Source organism: Sceloporus occidentalis, unplaced genomic scaffold (assembly GCF_023333645.1).
Source record: "Sceloporus occidentalis isolate IW3139 unplaced genomic scaffold, rSceOcc1.0.p SCAF_103, whole genome shotgun sequence".
NCBI classification, from domain to species: domain Eukaryota; kingdom Metazoa; phylum Chordata; class Lepidosauria; order Squamata; family Phrynosomatidae; genus Sceloporus; species Sceloporus occidentalis.
In genome coordinates, this window is record NW_028317083.1 from 2087778 (window position 1) to 2115052 (window position 27275).

General features: G+C 38.7%; 1 protein-coding gene across 1 annotated transcript in view; it reads right to left on the minus strand.

The window, feature by feature from the left end:
* Positions 1–27031, minus strand: part of BAIAP3 (BAI1 associated protein 3) — a 52184-nt gene extending 25153 nt beyond the window's left edge. Inside the window, exons 1-9 of the mRNA XM_089497471.1 lie at positions 26901–27031; positions 8110–8191; positions 7733–7819; positions 7396–7503; positions 6621–6680; positions 4427–4493; positions 1494–1707; positions 1320–1364; positions 561–638 (exon numbers count right to left, since the gene is read on the minus strand). Of these exons, the coding sequence (XP_089353597.1) occupies positions 561–638; positions 1320–1364; positions 1494–1707; positions 4427–4493; positions 6621–6680; positions 7396–7503; positions 7733–7819; positions 8110–8191; positions 26901–27031 (872 nt within the window). The remainder of the gene's footprint in view (positions 1–560; positions 639–1319; positions 1365–1493; positions 1708–4426; positions 4494–6620; positions 6681–7395; positions 7504–7732; positions 7820–8109; positions 8192–26900) is intronic.
* Positions 27032–27275: the final 244 nt, after the last annotated feature.

Below are 27275 nucleotides of genomic sequence, written 5' to 3' on the forward strand. Positions count from 1 at the left end.
CCAACTGCCTCTCTATTTTGTCTTCTTGAAATTACATAGATTGGGGACTAACTGGGTCACATGAGGAAGGAAATGCGTTCTTTAATTACTTATAATCTGATTACTATGGTTACATTGAGTATCCAGTTAACGCGGTGAATGACATTCCTCAACGAAATAATCTATAGGGAGATTTACTAAAAAGAATGACTTGATAATAAATTCCACGTCGGTCGACGGGGCTCAGAATGGAATATATTATAATACATGAATATAATTAGATTTTTTTGTCTGAAAGAACACCGTACTGACTTACTAGTCTTCTTCTGTTTCATCACATACTCATACCGCCCAACATTTCAAATGGGGAAAGAAGGATTTGTATTAATTGTACATTCCAGGGGAAAAAAAGAAACATGAATAAAATAATATGTCAGTAATTTTTTTTGTATTTTCTTAGCAGCTCTTTTTTATTATTCATAATTTAATTAATAATAATTAAAAATAATATTTTTTTAATTAAATAAAAGGTTGGAAGTCCCAGCACAGGATAAAGATATCTCTATTAAATGATATCATACCTCCCCATCCCCTTGAATCCGCTGACTTCATTTAGTTTCTTGCACGCCTCGGCGACAGACACGTCATCATCATGGTCCCTGAAACGCCACACATGCATTAGAAAATAGCCAGAAATTTTAAATATCCTTTTTAAAAAAACTACATGAACAAGCGCAGGTTTTTTTATTGCTTTGTCTAACAGTTAAATATTTATCTCCATAATTTTATAATGAATCAAATATATTATTATATCAGCGCTATATAAAACAATAAATAATAATAATGATGTAAATATGGTATGTTACTTTCTCTAGGGGATTTTTAGAATAGAATAGAGTAGCATGAAGCAGGTCTTGGGGAAGCAGCCTGGGAATCTGCCCTGGGCCAGGTCGACGGCCGCGACCACCTTAAATACATCCTCATCCTGCATGTGCTTCTCGTTTACTGCTGGCGTACTCAGAGGTGCGTTGATTTTGGGAGCTATTCACTGATATTTGCGTCTAAGGTATTTAGGAAAGGAATAAGGCATTTCAGTCACACGACGTGAACACACATTATGTTGACTTTTGGGGCTTTTTTGGAGCTCCTAGAAAAGAGAGGCATTAGGGAAAGAGAGACACAGGGATTTGGGTTCCAAGAGGGACTATCCCTCCTGACCAGGGACACTTGGGAGGTAAGGTCTCAATGAGTCTCAATGAGTCTTCACGTGTGAGTTTCTCACGTCGTTCTCACGTCGTTCATCTGCACATAGACCAACCACCCCCACTAGAGTCACGTACCAGATATCCAGGTGAAGTTGGTCGCTATGGATATCATCTATTTCACTGTTAAATAAAACAGAAAGTGTGTTATGGAAATTGAAAAAAAAATAGACAAAAAAAACAACCAGTCATCAGTTCTATTGTTCTATTCGGTTCTATGGTCTGCCATTTATCTAAAATACTTTGACTCACAAAACAAAGTTTTCATTCCACGCCGGATTCAGTGTATTGCTTTTGACTTCAGTCACTTGGATGTACTTGGCGAGCAGAACGTCTCTTACACTGGAACGCTTTTCCATTTTGTCTTTTTTCTTTCGGAAGCTAAATTTCCGCTCTTTCTTCTCTTCGGTTTCCTTTGAACTTTGCATGATCATAATCCCCAGCATGCAATAGGGGTCGCTGAAACCTGTCCCCAAAATAGAAATAAAATGGATTGAAATAGTGCGCGTCAACAGGGCAGTCTCTTTTACTTCTCGAAGGAGCAGAGACGTCAAATAAAAAGGAAAAGTAAGAGAAAAAAAAGTCACTGTAAGAAAGAAAAAAAATTACTTTGCAGTCAACCATATATTGTATGGCTTACAAAGAATGTTTTCTTTTGTTGTTGTTTTTTTAATGAGGTTGCCTATCCCTCGGTGGCCACCCATGCCTTCAAAATATTCCACCATGAAGAATACAACGAGCGGTATCTCATTTTCAAGCATATCCTGGAGGTCGGCAAGGTTAAGAACGCTTCTCCACCAGAAGGATTCACCTGTACTTCACCACTACTCCTTCCTCGACTTTTCACAATCATCTAAAGGGTTTAAGCGTTCTAAATCTGAACCTAGAATCTTATTTTGAAGCTCAGCCATAATCTGCTGAGTTTTTCGATAATATCAAAGGCAAACAGAATAAGCAGCGCTGGGTGTATATGCATGGGAGCGGAATATATTTGTTACAATGGAAAATACTGCAGGTCAGTTATAAAGAGCAAGTCTTGTTGCCAACCACCAGAGCAATAAATGGAATATTGTTGGGACAATGGGTGGCAATACACTTTACAACGATCTAACTAACCCCCTATTTGTCTACATGATGTGAGAAAATAATTCAATGGGTATAGGTCTGGGGGAAAAGGGTTTTGGTTTCATAATGGGTCATATAACATGAGGGCTGAACGAGGGTTTAGAATGGCTAATGGGAATGCTCAGTGCAATAGAGAGAAATAGATGTAAGATGGCACAGTGTACAGGGCTCTATAAGTTTAGTGACACAGGAAGATATGGTAACTTGACACATGAAGAACCGGGGTATAATGCTACTGGGATTGCCCTAAGGTTGAAACTTTATCCTTAATTTACAATATGGGGGCCACAATCACAATATGCAGGATTATAAAGCCCGCTTTTGCGCATTCCTCCTATTTTGCTTGGGGTCCTATACAGTAGCCAGGTTATCTTGTGGACCACCAATGACTCAAAGGTGGAGAGAATGGAACACAATATTCCACAATCCGCTGTTCCTCACGGCCAACATTGCTGCGTCAACTCAAATTATCCACTGTATCTAATGATGTTTTTTTCTTTAATTTGAGTTACAGTTGATACGTGCCAGATCTGTATATTTCAGCGGGTGCTTCTGATCCACATACAACAAACTCCCTTAAAGAGATGTTAATGGTTCTTGACAAGTCTGTAGCCTCGGTCCTCCATATAGGTCGGAAGCAATCCTAAGAAAAGAAGATTTCGCAGCTGCGTATCTACAGTAAAAGCCGCCCAAGGTCTCCAGGGCTGTTTTTTAACTACTGGTAGATGATGTTAAGGACAGAACATTAACTGACAGCCTTGGAAAAGTGACTTGTAACTCCGAGTATACAAGCCGCTGGAAATTCTCCTGGCTGGGGTCAGAAGAATTAAATAAACTTCATGATAATAAACTATTCCATTTAATGTAATCCTTTATAAAAAAAAAAGACAAGAGCGGAAGTTGTAGTTTAAGTATGAATGAAAATCAAAACTTTTACATCGGTGCACGCTGTGATGAAAGCACAAGGCCTCCTGTCTCTATGGCCTATGTCAGATGCGCTCAGACGCGGATGGCGATGACTTTATTCTTTGCCTTGATATATTATACAGAGAGACTTTGTGAATTATAAATTAAAGGGAGCTAAAAATAAGTGCAGCTACTTCCACGTACCGCGACGGGTGTTTTAAAGCTGAGAAGGACACCGTTGTGTAGTAGAAGGATTCTTGGCCAAAGCATGGTGCGATGGGTTTCAGTGACTGGGGAACGTTGCTTATCTTTTTGCGGGCTGGAATCAGAAGTCTCTTTAATGCTAATGGGGATGCAGGCACTTTTAAGCTCCCTGATAATCAGATTGCATGCTGTTCGCTGTAGGCTATGAGATTTTGGGTAGGCCAATACCAATATTTTTTCTCCCTCTATCTCAAACTACTAGTAGGCCACTATAATATGGCGGAGGAAGAAGTTGCTCCTTTTCCGGAGACGTGTGAAGTCCAAATATTTCCTTCCTCCAGCATCATCATCTCTTGACACTCTTGTCAGCCAACAAGCTGGTCGGTGGCAACAAAAGATTCATACCCCGGGCCCTTCTTACCGAGACTCAATCACAAATGGTAGAGGAAGAGACCTCAGCTCCTACTCATTCCTCCACCTCTAATGAGATGTCGAAACCACGATACCCATAATACAACCACTTAGATAAAGATAAGACTAACAATTTCAATCTCTTCTAGTAATTAACCTAATAAAATGTAGAGATCGTATTGTACTATTTAAGTCGCCCTAATATACTTTTTTTCCATTATCAGAGTTTGTTAATATGTATCATCGCCTAAAGTGGTTTGGATGTTCTTGAGAAAAAAAAAATGTATGATAAGGAGTTTTATAAATAATTTGTTAGCCCCTTTAAATCAAAATAAATAATTTTAGTTTTATAAGGAAATTGTCTTATATATCACAGATAAGGAAAAAGACCAGCACTTGACTTACAGCAAAGTCATAAAAGCTCTTTTTTTTTCGTTACGCTTCAAGCATTAGGAAGCGAGCCAGGGAGAAGCCGGGCGCAAAGGAATCCTATCTTTCAAACCATTCCGTCTTGGCAGTATTTAAAGGGATCAACTCACCGTTGGCATCTTTAGCAAGCAAATTTCTGGCTTGGACAACTGTGACTTTTAAGGCGTAGACTGGAGCCTAGAAGTAAACAAAAAAAAAAAGGTACTTTATTATAATCGCAACTAAAATATATTTATTTCATGTTTTCTTGGTACACTTAACGGTTGAGTAACCTCTTGAAATCTACATATTGGACACATCTCGATAAGATATCTCCATTGGTCCTTTAGTGAAGAATGGATATCGGTATAGTTACTGCTCAGGACACTTGCTGAGAAAAAGCCCATTATAAGACCTTTTCATTAGGTCCCAGAGATAAGATTAATGCTACTACGGCCATCACCTCCTAATCTCTCGACTCCAGGGATAACAGACAAGCAAGTGAGAAATACTGGATGGTTCCATTTCCTAAATCCCCTTTACCACTGACATTTCAAAGTCTGACGATCGAGGTCCCTAGCGCTAAATGATACTGGCTTCTATTATGAGATTATGAGATGAGCTAGCATGCATTTTATCAGAGCTCCGAGATGTGAGACGGCTCTCTTGTGCAAGTCGAGAGGAAAGCAGATGACAGATTCATGTGTCGGAAAACCGATGTCATTACGGGGGAAAAAAAAATTGGCATCTTGAATATTTGCACTACAACCCAGGCATGGCCATAAATGTATTACCTGGTCTTGAACGCTGTTATTTATCTAAGGATAAAACAATACGGCATAATCTGCTTTATACAAATACTGCCATGGGTGTCATATACACACACACACACATACAGATACTGAATGACGTTTGTCTGGTTGAGCTGGTTGACTCACATACCCTTAAACCATCTTGCGATAGACCAGCCATGCACTGATTGACACTCCAGATTGGGATAATCTAGATAATTAGATTATATTAAATTATTATTAGAAAGGTACCATGGCCAGATGAGTTCTTGAGTAGCTTTATGGCATATCTGCTGGATCTCTGTATTTTATGACCCGTTTGTTGGAATTATTCCAGCTACCTGACTTCACAGTGAAGGGTTAATTTTGAAGAGCTTCTTGTAGTTCTTAGCCCAACATTTTGCGGGGTTAGAGAACATCTGTAAGTGTTTCTTGATGTCTGTTTTTACGTCAGCGAAGCAAGGCTACCAGCAAGACCACCAAACCAGAACTAGAGCCACCAAGAGTGTTTTAGTGGCCAAGCTATAATAGCAAGATCTGTTAGAAATAGTAAATGCACATACAATAAAGTGATCAAGACCAGTAGTAATCCACTTTCCGAGAAAAAACCCCTAAACTGACATTTCTAATAGTCTCACAATTTTATCATTGAAGAGGCGCACGATACGAATGGTATGTATTACTTTAGACAGATAATTGCCATCAACAAAATGCAGAGATAATGTTCCGTCTGGTATTGCGTTGATGAAAACAGTGTACGTGAACTAAATGACCCGTACAAGTGTTTACCAAGCTGGATTCTTTTCTCATCCTACCAATGTCTCATCTGAAAAAATGCCTCCTTGAAGAAAGAAAAAAAACCCTTGCTATGGAATGGAAACACTGTATCTCCCGTCCTTAACAAACCTAATTACTCTTTCCGGCCTGCACTTGGAGTCCTTAATACTTCGACACAAGCACCTACTTGCATTATGCCTCTCGTACCGTCATTATAGCTCTCGAATCCCATCTCCAGGATGTTATCTTGTTTTTAGTCACCTTTGTTAGAATTATTTGTTCCGAGCTGTAGCTATGCTTTGCTCCAGGAACCTCATTATTATTTATATGTAAAAAGTTTAGACCTTTTACCCTCCAGTGGCATTATACTCACCCAGGAACAGAGCAGATGTGGTAAGTAGGAGACGCGGAGGTTACCAGCATGTAGCTCTTCTTAATCTCCTGACCTTTATTATTTACCTATTTTATTTTTCTCGAAAAGCTGCATAAGCTATTCACAGCTAGAAAGACTTCCGCTGTCCACGGATTCCACAACGATTATCCCGCCGGACTCTTGTCCCAATGGAACTGAGAACTCCTAGACATGGGCTAGTCATTTACTCGCCTTGTTAGGATTGGTTAATTTTATAAAGATAAACTTGTTTTTTGCCCATATAGCCCAAAAATATGGCAACCAACGCCCATCACATTCCATGTCCACCTAGGGCAGCCACCGAAATATACTGAATGTTACAGAATTTCTCAATTTTGATATTACCTTTGATTCCTTGACTCGGAGTAGGATGGAATCATGGTCACTTTTACTCACTCCAAATACCTGTAGAAATTTTTTTTTTAAATGTTTTTTAATGGCCTTCAAACATTTTTATTATGAGAACATTTTTTAGACACAAAGACATCGATAAAGCTTTATGCTAACCCTATGGTTCTAGCTTGGACGCATTTATGTAGAATTTAGTTTTTTTTTTTACAGTTTTAGGGACATGAATTGGCAAGGTCAACCTAACAAAGGGGAAAAAATCTATGAACCTAGTGCAGGGTCTTTTAAGAAGTGTAGAAAGGTTCTGTGGGTCGTTGGGCTGGTGGAGATTTCCAATCAAGGAACCCAACCGTTGCACGAGTGTCCATAGTTGACTGGAAGAGATGTAATGTCCTCCTGTGGCAATCGTCGCAATTTATACGTACAATGGGGAGGTCTTCAGAGATTATTATGGTCACTTTGGTAGATTTAACATAGGATGTTAGTTAATTTCTGTCTTTACAACAAGGAATCCGTCACACATTTAACAAACGGATTGCTTTAGCACCATTTTTCTCCCGGCCTCTATGCTATAATTCAAGCCAACAGGAACAATATAATGACCTCCCTGCTATACAAGACGCTCATATTTGAAATTATTAAAAACGGGAGAATTTCTACATTTAGAGGCAAATATATATATTTATTTATTTTTTACGAACGCTAAACAAAATCTATAAACCGGATGGCAGGATTTATTGGTTGGTTACAAAGTTGCATGTGTCCAACTTACCTTTTGCAGATAATGAAAGAGGTCTTCTTCACTGGCCACATGTTCAGAAGATACAGCTCCAGTTCTGTACACCAGAGTATACAAAATTTCTTCATACAACATTTCTATCTTTAGAGACGAAAAAAAAGGCCACAATGCGTCAAACTCCGTAACATTACATCTAACATTCATTACACATTATGGACATCTTTTCGGAACAGATTCTTTTTACATGGAAGGTGATCATTCTTTAACCTTAAATTCTTGATTGTTATGAAAAATCCATTCTGCAGGGCATTATATAAACCAACAAAAAGCATTGGCTGAACCATATTTCTTGAAATACATTTAAAAATACCTCTCTCTTAGTTAATATCAGCTTCTCCGCCGCTTTGTGTTCCCCAATATTTTCTGGGGGTGGTGGTGTATTGTTATTTAAAACACTCTGAAAAACAAAAGAAGAAAATAAACGCTCTACTTTGACTCGAGGCAACCCCCCCCAAAAAAACAACAGAAACTAAAATTTGATTTTTTTTTCCTAAGACCATATGTTCAAGTTAATCAGCTGTACTAACATGTATTATAAATGAGAAATTTTAATCACTCTATCGTATCAATATTTAATGTGAAAGAAATAGATTTAAAGGTCTCCTTGTTTGAGAGGTATTTTCCCATTAATTTTACTACGTGACTTGACTAAAAAAAAAAAAAATGCAAAAGGAAAGTATTTTGTACCTCGCTCCTCCAATAACGTTGCATACTTTCTTGTTTCTGAAGTACGATTCTCATCCTGTCAAAGAAGTCGCCTGTGTCCTCCCTGCGGAGAGCAGACGTGATTAAGCTTTTATTCAAAAGGCAAAACTAAATGAAATAATAATATCGCAATACAACATGGTGAACGCCTGGTGGCTTCGATTAAGTCTTCTTCAGATCCTGCTTGTTGGCCCTCACCTAGTTGGATGCCTCCTTAAAATCGGGAGGAGGCTGCTACCTCTGTCTGAATAATCTGTGGATTTTTATTGTGGTTCTAATTTGGAAGATGTTTTTTTCCAGGAAACCTTTTCTTAACAAGAAGAATTATGGTGAAGGGGTGGACAGGAGATGTATTTGTCCAACATCTACCAGTCCAAAGTAGAAAACATTCGCAAATAACCAGAAAGAAGCATGTCTGGTCTGCAAATCAACCAAGACTAGGAGCGTTCCGAGTATCAACAATTCAACCCATGGTGGACACGATGCTCGCCTACCCAAGGTGTCCTACAGAAGGTAATTGGCTTCCCCACTGCCTGCTCTGGTAGAAAGTACACACAACCCTTCCTGGCACAGCCGAGGATTTTATTTATTGCTTTACTGACAGGGACAGAAAATCCAGACCAACACGGGAGGCTGTACTGAACATCAACAACATAAGACCAAAGTCACAAAGGTCATAGATTCCAATCTGTTCTGCGCCTGCTCAACCTGGAACAATTTTTGTTAAAATGTTAAAGGCAAAACTAAAACAAGCATCCATAGCGTATCAAACAAACAGCCTCATATCATAGCGACATTTCCTGGTAACTATTATTTTGCCTTGTATGCATGAAAATGCAAAAATCTTTAAAAAATCAGTTATTTCGATTGCGGAAATAACCCCAACATCCAGCACATGCAGTGGAGGAATGCATATCTCCTTTTCCCTGTGTGATGGGAGTTGTGTATTTTTCTATGGCTCTTTAGTGCTCATGCGGCTGTTCTTGCTTACCTTTCTCCTTGCTATACTAGTTTCTTGGCACATGGCCACGGTGTTACGGCATAGTGTTTGCGCTCAGTGCTTGCTGTCTCTGGACCTCTGTCCATTCAGAGAATTAAATGCCGCCACCGCACCTATCTAGGGTGTATAAGAGGACCTGTTCCAGGTCTCCCGGAACATTTGACTTCATATTTATGTCCGGCCATTATGTACTCCCAGCCATGGCTGTTGGGCGATGCTGATGACAAGAGGTTTCCCCCACGCTTGCTAAACTAACCAAAACTAAGTCAATTATTTCGGTATCTTTTGACATTTTAATTGCGTGTTTGGCTTTCTGTTGGCTTGCTTTTTAAACTTAAATAAAGCAAAATGTGCCAAAAATGTAGATAATAGATATCTGTTGAAATGTTGGTGCATTTGCATTTCGATTTCATATACATTTTAATATTCTAGGTGGTCTCTGTACAGGTCAGGGAGATGATCATTCATACACTCCCCTTAATTTAAGTATTTTTTTTGCTCAGATTATACAAGAGATTGCGCCGACACACAAATAAAATGAATCAGAACTGAAGTCTGGCACGCCATGTTGTTCTTTGGTTCCATATTCATGCGGTTTCCTGGCAGGCGAAGCCCGCGGCCGGTGATGAGTCCGCTGCAGCTGTCAAAACCTCAACATCTGAACACACAAATACGTTTTGATGCCCATCTTAGACTCAGTTTAGATCCTCTTGTCCTCTTCTACGTCCAAATGATGAACCACGGAGCGGGTACATCCATAGGACTGCAGGCCAAAACTATTCCGGCGCATGTTAGTTATTTTCACTCTAAATTAATGTGATTTTTTTAGCGCTGTTACAATAAGTGAGGGTAAAAATTAGCAAAAACGTTAAAATTTACAATCTACAAAACTGACAATAACATGAACACGTGTTAAGATATTCCGGTACAGAAGGAGAAGGGAATCCTGTGCTTACAAGCTTACAATTTTACAAAATATGCCTTTTTTTAATTTACCAAAACTCCTTTTATTTGTCAGTCATTGTAATTTTGTTTGGAGCGATTTTGGTTTAAAATACCAAATGTTTTATTTTAATGAAGCTGAGATCTGTGGCTGAATTACCTTACTGTTACCTCTCTTCGCATCAAAATTTTCAATCCAGAAATTTGGCTAGAATTTGTTCCAAACATATTTTTTTTTTGAATGTAATAGCAGCATTTAATTTATTACACCCTTTAGGATAAAATTCCATTGGATCTTCGGATCCTTTTCCATACAGTTCTCTAAGATGAAATGACTTGAGATCATTGTTAAAAAAAGACATCACATATTCCATTACTTGAAATGCTACATATTCTCGTACACCATAATTTTTTTGTTTGTTTTGTGTTTTTTGCTGTCAGGACATTTTGTTTATACGGCGCGGGCTGGAATTGGTGGCATTTCTTCTCTAGTTCCAACAAGCTGATTATTTGAACTACCCAGGAGGCCGAGTTACTGTCTGTAACCTTCCAAATAAACAATGTGTAATTAGAAAGTCAGCACGGAACAATTCTTTTTGCATAATCAATATAGTTTTCTACAGGAGCCCAGAAATTACTGTGAGACGGCGGGGAAGCACTTAATGCCCGTATTGTTAATTTGTTCTTCAGTGTTAATCTTATCGAATCATTTAAAATATGAAAAATATTAGTGATTTTGGGATGAACGAATTAACTGTAATAAAAGCAGATTTCCTGAACACTATTTAAAAAAAAACAAAAAAAACAACATTTGATGTAATTGCAGATTTTTGCCAAAAATGGCATAGGGTTGGATTTCTAAACTCACCTCCAGTCAGCTTTAGCATCGGCTTCATTCAGATGCCTGTAAAAAAGGTTCCCATTGATTTCAATGGCATTGATTACCTGCTGATGATTGGCTGTTTCAAGCAGCCAATCAGTGGAAATAATTTTCAGTCCCTGGAGGAGGGCAGCTGCACGGCTGCAGCCTCCACATCAAGTAAGTTTTTTATTTTGTTTCTTCTATTTTTTAAGCAATATTAAAGTCATTTAAGATGCATTCATTCTTACAGGGGCTGCCTGGGACATTAAACTGTCCTTTTAACTACGTACTATACAGGATCAAACCAGCCTTGGCCCATCATTACGCAAATTAAAGTGAGATAAAAAGATACTTTATTCTATTATATCTTCCAAAAATAACACTTTTATAACTGGCCAGGTCCAGAGATAATAAAATAAAATATTGCCCTGATCAATTTTTTTTTTAGGGAATGCTTAATTGTCACATGTCCCTAATGCAGGCACAGTTTGTCGGAATACCAGCTGAAAAAAACTTCTTCAAAGCTTTTGCGTTGTTCTTTTTGGGATAAAACATTCAGGTAAAAGATTAAAATGACAGATCCGCTTCTGTTTATTTACTAAACACGAGTTTAATGTACTGTGATGGTTTAGAGAATAAACCCCTAATTTAAGACGGATCCTGTCAACACTTCAGATAGACGCAGGTTCTAAGTAAGCAAGATCTAGCAGACAACTTACAAAGTGGTTACTCGGTTCAAGATAAAAGAAACAAAGAAAATAAATAATTCCGTTATCATCTGACAGTCTGATCTTTAATGCTCCTCTGTGTGGATGGTGGTTCAGTAACAGCTTGGGGAAGTTCGCCAATTAAGGTTGTTAAAAAAGAAACACTTTTCAGAGGTCAATTCTGTGAAAGTAATTAGCATGAAAATAATTTGTAAAAACCCAGGATAACAAGACAGCTCTCCGTGGTTATTTTACCCTAGCATGATACACTGTGCAATTATTTATTAGTGAATTAATAGGAATTATTGTACTCACACTATACAATACATATCATTTGGAATACAAAATTCGTTGTTTTTAAATATAAATACAAAAAAACCTCAAAACAGATGAAAAGAATCTAAAGGTCAATTTTATTTTACTTTCACACAAGGCAAATCGTGTATTGGAGTAGGTGACTATTTCAGTATGATTAACTAACAATAGTTCTACGTGCTGGATAATTAGAATGCACGGTAAATAATAATAAACTTGGGAAACGGCGAGTCAAGACCTCCGGAGCTAATTTGGAAGATGTTTCTCTTAGATAAACCCATATAAATGGAAAATGTGTGTTAAACGTAGACTAGTGCATTCGTATTCGGGCGAACGTGAAAACTAACATGAAATGGTCTCCCCAGGGGGGAGTTTCGCCGGCAGGAGTTAAAGGTCCGTACGAGCGAATCTATTGGAATACCAAGATTTTTTTCCCCAGGAAGACAAAGAGGAACACGAAGAGTTGGCCACCAAGTGGAGCCAGGTCTAGGCTTTTGGCAAACTAGAGGTTGGGGGGGGGGCACCTGTAGCAGAAAACATATTGTTTAAATATCAAATAATAATCTAAATTAAGTCTTTTTTTGATCCAACAGCAAACTGCAAAGATAGAAATTGGTGCAAACATATGCTTTACTGTCATTGCAGTACAAGTATTTGTATCTTGTATTGAATGTTATTTCAGACAGTTTTATAATGTAACAATTGGGAAATCAGAGCCTGACCATAAGACAAGATGGGTAGGACATGTATACAGACTAGGGTCCCAGTTTTTACGGGGCAGCGCACTGTTACTCATAGTTTGCCTACTTTTATGGGGCAGTGAAGATCATGGGCAGGGATAGGCAAGGATAAATGTCTGTACAAGGACGCCAGTGTCCATGGCAAAGTTTGCGATGGTCGACAAAACATCATAAATGTGTCCACCACAGACCCCAGTAAATGTCCACCATGAGCAATGCTGGTACCGACCCCCGATCATGGGCAAGTTGGGGAGATCATCTGATCTCTCCTGATTGGTCCAGGGAGCTGCATAATCAGTGGAGATCTTTGCTATTTTGTATATTTCCATACTCCTACTTTTTTTAAAAATGTATTTTACAAATCAGGCTCCGTGGCAATACTTAAAACTTTAAAAGTGAAAAACTGAAAAGATAAACATTAGCATTGCACAGGCTTTGGTATTGTGCACCAGTTGATAGCAAACTACAACTCCCAGAAACCTTTGCCAGACAATTCTGATTATTCAGGTATGGTTGACCCTCATAAAGACTCTACTGTATCTGAAAACGAAAATCTCTGAGCAAGCAACGAGAGACGATCACGACGTCATTCTAATTTAGAACACTGACACGCAGACAAATATTATTGCAGTTGCATCTATCTACATAAACATCATCATATTATACTAGAAAAAAAAACAATTTAGGTCACAGGTTATGGAGCCATCTAGATCTTTCCTGTAAGTAACACAAAGGTTTGCTCTTTTCATTTTATCCTTTTCTCATTCAGCTTTTCCGTTGCTATGATACGATCATTATTATAATTTGTTTTGACCTTTATTGGCTGTAAAAAAATGCCTATATTGAATTACTAGGTTTTAGAGAAAGGCACAATTTCCAGCTTTTTTTGCTTTAATGCAGGATGGATTTAGAGCTAGATTGGAGGTCACTGATCCATGCCAGGATCTATTTATAGACATTAACCCCTTAATGACAAAGCCCGTACATGTACGGGCTCAAAATGCATTGTTTTCAATGGGTTTTGGGACCGCCCATTGTCCTTAAGGGGTTAATATTGTCCTCTAGCCCATCGCCTTCTATTGTGAAACTTATTGGTACTTTTTATTCTTCGCTCTCTCACCCCTTGTTAAAAAATAAAAAGACCTCCGGCTGCCAATCAGCTGCTCTCCATCTGCTCATCGAGTGCAAGCGCAGTTTTCTAAAATAATTCTGGAATCTTTTTTTTTGTATACGATTCAGCGTGAAGAGAATGGCTGGGTTCCAGGGGAGAAGGCGAAGGCATTGTCTTCTGTCACGGAGATTGTCACTCCTCGAGATCCCGGCATGAGCTCGGCTGACTGCTGCACTTTGCTGAAAAGTGCCAGGATTCTGAACACTGGCATTTTCACCCCAGGAATACCGTTTTAATCATACCTTTTTAACCAGCTGGTGATGTTGCCTTGACTATCCCCAGTGTGACAACCTGACATACAACTCACTTAACCACATCTTACAGATAAAACTGCATTGCATAAAGAAAAATAAAACACACAACACACACACACACATATATATAATGATAGCAGATAATGTAGTTGGACCATTTGTCCTCTCCTTGGTCTCTGCTTGGATTCAGAATTGCCATATACCTATCCCGTGCACATTTAAGTGTTACCCTCCACCACATCTGCTGATAAGCTATTCCACTTAGCTACCACTCTCTTAGTGAAGTAAATCTTAAAATTACATTCAAGCCTCTGACCTTCTCGTTTTAGACTATGACCTCTTGTCGTACTTCCTTCTTCTGCCGTCAAAATATAGTAAACGTCTACAGTTAATGTAGAATAGTTTTGGTCCTTCTAATTGTATTCTTGAGAAAGTTGCTGGATGAAAAAATAACGATATCGTCTTGTTGCAGTAGTACAGAGTAACAAAGTATTGGTGCCCTCAGCACCGGACTGGCAATGATCAGGCGGCACTGGCACTTCAAGGCCCTCGGCCGCCTGATGACATAAGTAAGGCAGATGGCTGGATATGCGTGGCCACACTCTATATTTGTATGCTCACGCAGCGTCCGGCTGGGGGTATCCAGTCGGTGGCCACCCAATGCAGCAGTGTGTGGCGCTGTTGACAAGCGGCACACTGGGCATTTGCCCAATGTGCCAGATGGCCAGTCTGCGTCTGTATGCTCTAATATCAGTGGTCTATACAGTCCTTGGCCCCCCGCTGCACACCTTATAACAGGCTACCACTTAACTTTCCGAGTGCCAGGATATGCCCACATTTGGAAACCCCTCGCCCAGAAGGTAATTCTTCAGGGGAGTGGCTTTATGAAGGGTGGAGTTACTCACCAGTAGATGCAGGGATATTGACAAGGGAGGGGCTAGTCCCAGACAGCCTTTAGTTTCCAGGCTGTAACCTCCCACGAGGGGCAACTTACTACTGTAATGCTAATAAAATTAATGTTCGTTTCTAAATATAAAAGAATTTTGCTGAAAATCTGCTGGCTACAAAATATTTTTATGTTTAGGGACAGCAGGAGGAACAAAGAGGAAGAAGAAATGTTCACTTATGGATTATTTAGGATAAACTGTGTCCCAGGGAGTCTTCTTAGTACTCAAACAAGAAGAATCAGAGGCTGATTGGGGATGGAAATAGACCTTTTTCACCTCCAAAATGTGAGTTCATTGGAATTCTGTTGAGTGTTTAAACTGGATGAGTGGCAGGACACAAATGGATTATAGCTCAGTATTAACATTTGACTTTAATCCAGCATGTGGTGTGATATTCACTGCAGGTAATAGTTTAAGCAGAACCTCCTATTTTATTATAAAAGTGGTTATTTTTTTTTTGTCTTCTCTTAAACCACTATTATGTAATCAATTTCTCTTATTTCTGCAAAGTAAACTGACACTTCTCAGGAGCTGTTCCTCACCAAACCTATTCGCCTTTGGTTAATTATAATAATTTGCGATCGAGATTCACAGAAATCTTAGAAGAAATCATTTAATCGGGAGAACCCCGCTGCGTAAGATTGTCCAGGAACGGAGCAATGTGGCAAATTGATGGACAAAAAAGAAAAAAGGCTGAAATTTACATCAGGATGGAAAACTCGGAAACCACCAGTGTGCTCTGTGTCAGGACTTCGGAAAGGGCATTTCAACAAAGAGCTTTCATGTATAAATTGTATCCTGCTGTTAAATTAGACTTAAGACTCGCTTCTCTTTTTATTCCGATGCAAAAAAAAAACACACAACCCAGCGTTTAACTTCTGCTGATTGCTGAAGTGGACCTCAAGACGAAATAAAGGGAACGGACGCTGTCGCAGCTTTCAGCATAACTCGATTAATTCCTTTATTAAAACTGTGCGCTGTTTCTCAATCAGTGTAATTGTTTTGGGGAAATTTTGTGTAAAGTAAGGAGAGCTGTGGCCAAACATTGGAGCAGTACAGTATTAATCTTTTATTGAAGTTCTCCTTTCTCCTCAATCTACCCATACAAAGGCCGCATGGATCAAACATCAGTAATAATCAGCAACAGAACCACAGGGGAGAGATTTGGAGACCAGGACGTTATATATATATATATATATATATATATATATATACATAAAGTATGTTCTGGTTTCATGAAAAATATGATTTGTTTTCTACAAATATGGAGACACTTGGCCATGACTTAGAGCATCTAGTCTGGAGTAACAAAAGAAAAGGCCTGGCAACTGGATGTGGACGATGTGTCCACTGATCTCCAAAATCGATGGAATCTGCTAGAATTTCCTCAGGTGAATATTTAATGTTGATGTCTGCTGGTGTGCAGGAACTGAACACCGACTTTCTATATTCTCCCAGTTGATGTTCTGAAAGAAGGGATACCACCTGGTGTTTCTAGATGCTTCAAGATGTATATAGGTTGTTTGGTGAGCTCTTTGGTGTAATTAGGGCTGCCATATACAATTGAAGAGAACATTACCCTTCTGCAGTCATCATGACAGAATGGAAAAGCTCCATTAAGCTCACGGAAGAGCATCAACTTGAAGGACTACCAGCCCACGGCAACATCATGTTCTTTCTTCAGAGCTTCCTCTAGCTTGTAGCTGCCTGTGCTGGTTCTTGGGAGTTTTCTTGTCTCTCTTTTCTTCAGACACAGGCTGCTTTCCTCTTTCTCATTAACAGTACGCTTTCTCCTCTTCCTTCCTCTCTTTTCCTCTGTACTGCTACTCTCTTTCTTCCTTTTAAGTATTTATTTTTGAGTACCAATACTCTGTTGGCCAAGTGCTCCTTGTTGTAAATGAATAAATAAAGGATCAGTAATATGTCTATTTTCATCAATGTTTTAGTTTGATGGAAAATTCCTGTACTGTTGGTCCTTCCATCCCGCCTTTATTGGAATGTTGTGATTGTTGAAATGAAGTATATAAGAAATGTGCAATAAACAATTTGTTGAATGCCTTCGTTTTCCAGATAAAAGAATCAATTCAAATGAATGACATTTATTGAGTGCCATAGACATCTCAACCTCTTATATATAAAGAAGATTTAAGAGGCAGAAGCCTGGGGCCAAAGCATTGTTTGCAAGTAAAAGGTCCTGCTTAATGACCAGACTACTTCAAAAGGCCTATGTACTCCTTCTGGATCGGGCAAAAGCTTATAGCCTCTACTGCTTGCTGAATTAGCTAAATTGTAGTTTCAGAGAAATGTATTCATCAGGACAATGAGCTTGGCGCATAGGAGAGCACCAATTATTTTTTTTAGGCTAAGAGGTCCCTGTAGATCTAAGTGGCCTACTAAGGCCTGAGCAACATAGTGACTCGTACAAATTTACTACGTAACATGATTTTCTGGGTAATAAAATAATACAAATAAGTCAAAATGCAATCGATGCTGTTTGCATTTTTGTAGATTGTAGTTTAATTGACAAATAATCGTTTTAAAGTTGCACATTTGACTTAGACTGACGTAGACTTAATGACGGGAACATTCTGGGAAGTTAAATAGAAGTTTAAGGTAATGAGATGCGCGTTACATATCAGAACACAAAAGAAGTGGGTTTTAAAAGCGTAGGGACGCAGCAGGAGCATGGGAACCCCTCGCTTTGTCGTGTGATGTATTTCAGTTTCCATGACAACCTTCTATACCGAGACCTTGCATCCAAATTGTCTGGGCCTTCTTGAAGGTTGATATTAGTATATGCAGAGGAAAGAAGACATTCATTACCACCAATTTACAGCACGCCGAACAGCCACTGTGTTTGTTTTACCCCATGAATATTTATATTAGTATTCAATCTCTTACGGAAACACAGTACACAACGTAAGAAAGAATAACAATGTAACAACTGTCTCCATTATATGAAGACAGCTCGGAGGAGAAATTTGTTGGGTTGTTTACAGGTAATAAAGGAAATCATTTGGCAAAGATATTAGGTCTCCGTAAACTTCGCAAGTCTTGGTTAATACTCAGAAAACTACTAAGGAATTGAACGTCTTCAGCGGGGTTAAAAAGGCAACCCAGTGGAACTGAACATTTTTTACCGTTGGATGGGGCTCGCCAAAACCGGGGTACCACATAGTAGTGCTAGCAATATATGACCACACGGTGTATTTATTTTAAATAGTATTTAAAATAAATAGTATTAAATAGTGATTCTTTACTTTGTTGCATATATATATATATATATATATATATATACAAACCCACACACAAAATAAGTTTTATTAACTATATTAGTTCTAATTGGTGAAAATTAGTGATATCCACCAAATGATCATTTATAATCAATTCAATCAGTTAATCAAAAAAGGATTAACTTGTTTTATTGGTAAATGTCAAAAACAATCACAAGGACTGAAATTCAGGGACACTTGATAGCTGAAGAAGTTTGGGGGCCGCATGCAAAAACATTTACTTGGAATCCATCTTTGACACAAAAATAAAGCGAGGAATGCAATATTTATAATTATAACCACTAATTTGTAATATAGAAAAATACGTCACATGATATCTGTGTCGCACCATTCGTATCTCCCATCCATGTTCCACGGAGCCCCTTGGACCGTAGGAGACCCTAAGAGGTGGCTTAATCCGCTTTTATGGATGCTCTACCCTGGATATATTGGCACAGAAATGCTGCACAACAATGCCAGATATCTGAAATATATTATCCATTCCATAAACCACGAAGATGGAGTCTTGTTGGGGTTGATCATTTCATTGGGCCAACATAAAAAAAAGATGTAAAGTTACATAATATTTCCCTTTCTTCAGATATAACACATTGTAACTCATCTCTTGCAACCACTGTATTAGGGTTACTTGTTAACTATATTAAAGATAATTACATGCTGCATAATGTTTGAGCCTTCATATATTATTATTAATCACAGCTTATTTTTTATTTTTTTAATATTAAAATAAGAAAATGCATTTTATGGAAGAACTTCCCCAAATATAGAGTAACGTCCTAAATGATACACAAAAGGTTTCTACAAAGAAAAAACAGATGCTACAGAGAAGAATATATAGCTGTAATCCACAAGATAAAATTGGGATCAAACTAAATATAGCAAAAATAATTAAAATAAATAATCCAATGCTACAAAAAAAAACAAATCAACAAAATGGGGTTAAGTGAAAAGTTTTGCTTTATGGATAACTGCAAGATAAAAAGGAAGAAAGGTACGGCTTTGTTAGAATTTCATACAGGGGACAGCATGCCTTTACGGTAAGAAGGGAGGATATGATGGACACGTTTAAATACATATGGGGAACAATTAAGGTACAGCCGAGGAGTATATTTTAGAAAAAGGGGAAATGCTAGGACATGTTGTCATAGTGTAACATTAGAAGGTTATAGGCTTAGATGACCCCCATATGTATTTAAACGTGTCCATCATATCCTAGATATGCTTAATGCTAAAGATATGCCTGATGTTGGGCACCAGAAAAACCCAATCCCGCAAACAACAGACACAAAAGGTGAAATTCCCTTACAGAAACAATTAATAACACATAAAGGGCTGAGGGCCAGGGTATGGACCAGATCATGATGGAAGAAAATAAGAATATTATGCATTTTCCATGTCACAAGAACAAGACCGCAATAAAACATTTTTTTCAATTGAATAATGCAGAACAAACTAAAAAGGAAAAAAAAACATTAATTAGAAGCACAAATAACCAAATAAAAGCAAGCTGTCTGCTTCCGTTTCCCATCACCAAACAAAACTTGGCTTTCTGTATTTTTATCCGTACACATAAATAACAGTATACATTTCCGAGACGAAGGACGTTCCGGACATATCGAATGTCACAGGAGAAACTCTAATTTATTGAATTATTTATATATTGTTAAAATGTAATTTACTGTCTGCACAGAAGTATATGGACTGATTTCCTCCCCTTTTACAAAAATACGACGAGTGACATAACGTAGGGTGGCAGTTTCAGTGGGGTGGCTGCTCCATGGGCCGTTAGGCGGAGATCTCACACCATGGGGCACACCATGGGGCACTATTCCTAACTGTCAGATATTTTATGCTAGAAAACATGTATTCTATATATTCTGTATTTTACATGAACACAAAATGGAGTCAGAGCCATTTTATTTTATTTAATCATATAACGGTTATTTCTGTGTGTCTTTGTTCCCTCTATAATTGAGAACAAAGAAGTATTCAGTATATATGATCCAATTAATGTTATCTTCCATGAGAAAGTTAAGGAGTAGCCACTACATATCCTTAGGAATGTAAATTGGGATGGGGGATACGCAGTGGCGACTCTAGAAACAATATATAGGGGGGGCACACAAGATATCACAGTCAAACTGGGGGGGCATTCATAATTTCCAAAAGTAATGTGCTATGGAATTATACTTTTGTTATTGGGCTAAAATAATACTTGATCATTCAACATGGGAAGCCTGAAGCCACAATTGAGTGCGACTAATCCTTGAAATAAATATTATAACACAATAAATAACTTTTCCACTAAATGATTTCAGGGCCTTGAACGTTTTGTCCCCTGAAGTCACTACAACTTCAGGAGGGCATTTTATCTCTGGATAAATATAAATTACATAATTCCTACTGTAAGTTAAGTGCCAGGAAACAGATGACCAAACACACACACCAACACAGGCTCTGTCACACCAACACCCAGACACACACAACAGGACAGGCTCTGCCACACCGACAAACAAACACACACACACATACCAGGACAGGCTCTGCGACACAGACACCCACACACATCAGGACAGGCTCTGCCACACCCACATCCAAACACACACACACAAGGACAGGCTCTGACACACTGACACCCAAACACACACCCTAGGACAGGCTCTGCCACACTGACAACTGAACACACACACCAGGACAGGCTCTGCCACACCAACACCCAAACGCACACCAGGACAGGCTCTGCCACACCAACACCTATACACACACACCCAAGGACAGGCTCTGCTACACTGATAACCAAAAACACACAAACAGCAGGACACAATCTACGTCACAGACGTCTACATCAGGATGGATTTTTCACACTGCATTGTCGTTTATACCCCCCTTAGTGTTTTTGCCCCTTGTGTATTGATGCCTCTGCTGCCCATATATATATTAATATTAGCCCCAGTTGCCGATAGCAGGTATAGATCAACACATTAACACACAAACCAAGCTTTACATGTATAGATCAACTGATATTCACTTGTGATCTCAGCACTGAAGGTATATATCAAATAAACAGAATCAGACATACAAATCCTGTATTTGCAGGTATAGATCAAATAAATACATGGAAACAGCATTGCAGGTATTAATCAACTGAATAAGACATACAAACCCTGTATTTGCAGGTATACATAAATAATGTATGGAAATATATAGATATGGCTCTACAGAATAACGCAAAAACCCAGCTTTGCAGGCATAGATCAACTGGAATTCACATAAAAACACGTCATTAAAAGGTATATTTAAAAACCCCTAAATTACAGGCATAGATCACAAGTTGCGTCCACACTGCCCACACAGCAATCACACTCCTATCATACCAAGGCAACCAGTAAATGCTGGTACCTAGGCAAGATGGGACTGTGCTTGCTGTGATTGCTGTTAGCAATCACACTCCTATCATGCCAGGTCAGCCACTACATGCTGGTACAGGGTGGCTGTAAGTGATGTGTAGACCCCATACTGCTGGCAGCATCAATACACAAGGGGGCAGCTAGCTAGGTTTCAGCATGTACTGGCTGACTTGGCATGATAGGAGTGTGATTGCTAACAGCAATCAAAGTCCCATTATGCCTAGGTTCCAACACTTACACATCCAACCAGTAAATGCTGGAACTAGGCATGATGGGACTGTGATTGCTGTTAGCAATCACACTCCTATCATGCCAAGTCAGCCACTACATGCTGGTACAGGGTGGCTGTAAGTGATGTGCAGACCCCATACTGCTGGCAGCATCAATACACAAGGGGACAGCTAGCTAGGTTTCAGCATGTACTGGCTGACTTGGCATGATAGGAGTGTGATTGCTAACAGCAATCAAAGTCTTATCATGCCTAGGTTCCAGCACTTACACATCCATCCAGTAAATGCTGGAACCTAGGCATGATGGGACTGTGATTGCTGTTAGCAATCACACTCCTATCATGCCAAGTCAGCCAGTACATGCTGGTACAGGGTGGCTGTAAGTGATGTGCAGACCCCATACTGCTGGCAGCATCAATACACAAGGGGGGCAGCTAGCTAGGTTTCAGCATGTACTGGCTGACTTGGCATGATAGGAGTGTGATTGCTAACAGCAATCACAGTTCCATCATGCCAAGGTTCCAGCACTTACACATCCATGCTATCACACACACATTCATTCATATACTCATTCATTCACAGATTAATTCCCTCAATCACCCATACCCATTCAAACACCCTCCCCACCCCCTTACCTGCACTGCAGCTCCTCGATGCTGCTGACAGACTTCAGCAGGGGGCGCGGCCTCCCTCTGCCTTCTCTGCTAGCTTCCGCTTCCTCTATGCAGAGAACAGAGTACAGAAGACCCTCCCACAGGTAAGTAGCAGGGCTCGAGGTGCGGCCCAAGTAAGATCGGTTGCCCTGGCTGCCGATCTTACGCGGGCCGCACCCTCTCTCTCCTCCACATAAAAAAAAAAAAAAAAGACTGGATTTAAAGTCGCATTGCGACTTTATTCCAATTTCGGCAGGGGGGCAACAGGGGGGGCAAGGATTAACCCCCCTTGCCCCCCTGTAGCGACGCCACTGGGGATACGTCGTAAGACCACCAAAACCTAATTTACTACCTAGGAGGCAACGTCTGGAGATATGGGTGACTACAAAGACCTGATTTACTATATAGGAGGTAACATCTAAAGATAAGGGTGACCATGAATGAATTCCTAACACATATGTAATGGTCTTAAGTTATTTCTTAGACCAGAGCGTCTCTCGGAGGTAAATTAAGAAATTACAACGGTGTAAATATGAGACTGACCCTAAGGCTGACCTTAAAAAGAAACGGACCTGAAACAGACAGACCCTGACGGACTCATTTAAATTTACCCCAGAGAATTGGAATTTTAAGATCCTGGCACCATAATCTTACTCTTAGAATTACTTTGAGTCCCAACCTATATAACTTTTAGTAAGTTATATTTCTTTCCACTTAATTTCTTGCCACTGAACCTGGATTAACTTCTACAAGGACCAGTTGGACAACAGCAACAAGTGGTGGTAAATATAATTGTTTTATTATTCTAACTAGAGGTGAATTTTGTCTTCTTCGTATAGAATTCCCTATTTCTGGGAAGTATATTGCATTATTGTATATGACGGCTTGTGAGACTGCAGCTTATAACCCGTGATAATGACAATAATGAAAAGGTATTTTTACCAATAGATGAAGTTTGACATTATTTGCATCTATTAGGAATTTCACTAAATACTCTACTCTTAGACATTATTAAATTATTTTAAATTGTCATATTAGTTAAACTAATATAATAGAGTTAGTGATCTTTTTATTACCGCCCTGATTATCATTTTTGGTTGCTGAGTGGGATGGAAATTAATGCTGTGTTAGACTCATAAAGTATTAATTCATATTGATAACTTTCGATAATATACCGTATTTGGATATACTGCAATTTGACATGTTTTAAGAACTTTATATTTTGTATTCTGCACTGTGTGACTTATATATAAATTTTATAAATTGCCTTGACAATAAATAATAATTTTGATTGATTATCGTGGTGATATATATCTAATTTGAATTATAATTTTCGGCGATCTGAAAGGATTTAGGATCGGAGATAAAATATAGGGTATCTCCTTAAATTAATATTGTGGATGTGGTACTACAATCTTTGGTAGCGTCGTTATTTTGCGTGTGTGATAAAATATTGGTTTTACCTATTTTGTCTCATTAATATCCCTAACATAATCGGCACAGCCTCCATAGTGAACGTACTCTGTACGCCGCCTGTCTTTACAGGGATAGGATGGCGGCTATGAAAGTAAGTAATGGTGGGCGGCTGGGGAGCTGCCTGGGTCAGCCCGAGGTCTATGTCCAGTCAAGATCCATCACTAATAAAAGCTGAAGTCATTTTTTGAATATAAACTAAACTTTCTGCCAAGCTTTATGACATCGCCACCAGTACTGGTTAGTTAAAAGTGTGATCCCATGCCCTTTTCTTGAGATATTAGGTTATTGATAAACGCAGAATGAAGATTAGACAAATAAAGAATAACAAAGAATTTGTTTCTAAAAACATTAAAAGCAACACATTTTTTAAAGAAAACCAGCATAAACAGCTAGCACCTGAGAATGAATGATGATTATGCCAGATGATGACTAAGGAGCCTTACTTATTTAGTACAAAGTGTCTGCAAACCAATCATTAGGCATGAATACTACAATTATATACACGGCAAAATTACAGTTTTCTAAAAATACATAGGAGGTAGATGTGTGCTTTTGTTCGGTGTGACAGCTCCACGTTTCCTACTGAAATCCCATCAATGGGGAAAAAAGCCATGCACGGTAATGTTTTATTTTTCTCACAATGTTTCTCTATTCAGATGTTTTCAAAGCATACGGGCGACTGTGACCTAGGGACAATGGAGTAACGTTTCACGTCTCCTTTAATCCTGCATTAATCTCTGTGTTCTAAGAACGCTATCATTAGCTAAAATTCTCAGAATCCTCCAAAGTTTCGGGGGAAAATAAGGCTCGCAAAGGCAAAGGATAATATTGCTTTGGCTCTCTGAAAAAAAAAAACGGCAGAGGAGCAAAATAATTTACTAATTAAAAAACAAAAACTAGAGATGGATGGGGAGGAATCAATAGCTGGTTACTGGAAAGATACAGGACAGCTATTAAAAGCTTTAGTCAACATCATCTTATCTGTTTACATGAAACCTGAGGCATAACACCCCCCCCACAATAAAAAAATTGACTAATGTCTGATAAAGTCAATCCAGGGGAAGACACAAACATGAAAGGGGTTTTCCTAAAATTAATCCAAAATGGTGTTTTTGCCAGCTCAACTTCAACCAGAACTCCTAGTTATATTATAAAAAAAAACAATTACAAAAATAAAAGGTAGCCACTGAACGTGTTTTTATTCTTCATAGGGAATGGAGAGAGAGAGAGAGAGAGAGGAGAGAGAGAGAGAGAGAGAGAGAGAGAGAGAGAGAGAGAGAGAGAGAGAGAGAGAGAGGGAGAGAGAGAGAGAGAGAGAGAGAGGGAGAGAGAGAGAGGGAGAGAGAGAGAGAGAGAGAGAGCGTTTTAAGCCTTCAAGCAGCCTTCAATTGATATTAGTAAGACCTGTTGGCATTTTTTGTTAGGAGAAAATGACAAATACAATTCAATCCAAATTGTCATTGGTCATTTTTTTATATAAGACACAACTAAAATCCTAACCTTCATCAGACTGAAGGGCCGTTTTGTTGGAAAGTATCCTATTAACACTTGATGTAATAAAAAAAATCTTTAAAATAAGAATTTTAAAAATGTATTAAAATTACAAAAATAAAACCAGGTCATTAGTGGGGCTTTTTTGACAATGTTTCTGATTATAAAAAAAATTATTGGGGTCATTTCTTTTAACAATAATTGAAAACCAAAGCAGTGGGGAGGGAGGGGCTGCTTTTTGTGTTATTTTTTCTCTCTCTCTGCCCCTGCCTGTAATTTGCCAGTCACCAAAGCTGCACTTTTCTAATTAAGACGCAGCAAAGTTAATCACACTGTTTACATTACAGATAGCGATTCCTTGCTTGGAAACCTACTTTTCTAATTACGGTGCTGTGTGTACGACGTGCACCAATACTTCGCTTATCCGGAACGGTACCAGTAACCACTGATCTGCAAAACAATTCATTCTATGGCGTTCCTGATCAAACTGGAAAAGTGACCAGGAAATGGGAGAAATTGTTTTTTTCCGCCTTAAAGCTTGGATAGATTTAAAGGTATTAGCTTTATTTTTCGTGGGTATGTATTTTTGGTTTGGTTCTAATTTTAATGGGTTAAAATAGCAATTCTTTAGTCTACCTTCTTTCTCATCCCCATCAACCTCCTAATAACTCAAAAGAGCAGAGCCCTCTTCTTCTGCACAAGTCTTAATGCATATTCATGTTATTGTTAATTTAGGATTCTCCTTCCATTGTAATAGCACTATTGGAATCTGATGATTCTCTATAAATAAAATGCAATAATAATAAAAAATAATAATAATACCAATACAAATATAAGCATATATAATATATATTTCATGCTAGAGGTTTTTTCTGTTTTTGTATGACTGCACCAATTTTCCAAATTTTTGCATGTTAACGTTCACATTTATATTTATATGTTTATATGAGTGTTTAGGGCATATCTTTTGCAAATCTCTCACATCAGAGATCCAAAAATGAACATTTCCTTTGGGGATATCTCCCCCCCCCAACCTTCTTGACGCTAGCATAAAAGTCCTACAGATCCTTCAGTTGACATTAATCTTTTTTGACGCGAAAGGCTACGCCGTCACCTGTGGCTTTATTTTCAGACTTCCCACTGAAATATTTGCCACTTTTTAATCCAGCACAGGGAGTTTATAATAAAAAAAAAAAAAAATTTAAAGGAAAAGAAAAAAAATCATATCATACACATAACAAGAAGAAGATGCAACTGTGCCCAAGAAAAACGTCCATAAAATTACCTGACAGAGCTAGAAGCCTGGCAGATCTCCTGAGAGGACATGTTAGATTCGGTCTCAGCTCTTCGGCGAAATGACTGTCGATTCTGCACTTGTCTAAGAACGCTGCTTTTTATCTCCAGAAGCGTTGACATGGTTATAGTCCTATAGGAAAATAAATCAAATGATAACTACGTAAACATGCTATGTAAATATTTGAGCATCTATCTGGGAACTCCCCACATGTGTTGGGTACTGATGGGTTGAGTTCAAACAAATATTTAGTAATGCCTGACCCAGGGCATCCTCTTAGACAGGGCCGGCCCGACAATGGAGCCGAGTGGGGCAACTGCTCCAGGCGGCACTTTTGAAGAGGCGGCCCAAGCCCTTCTCGGTCTC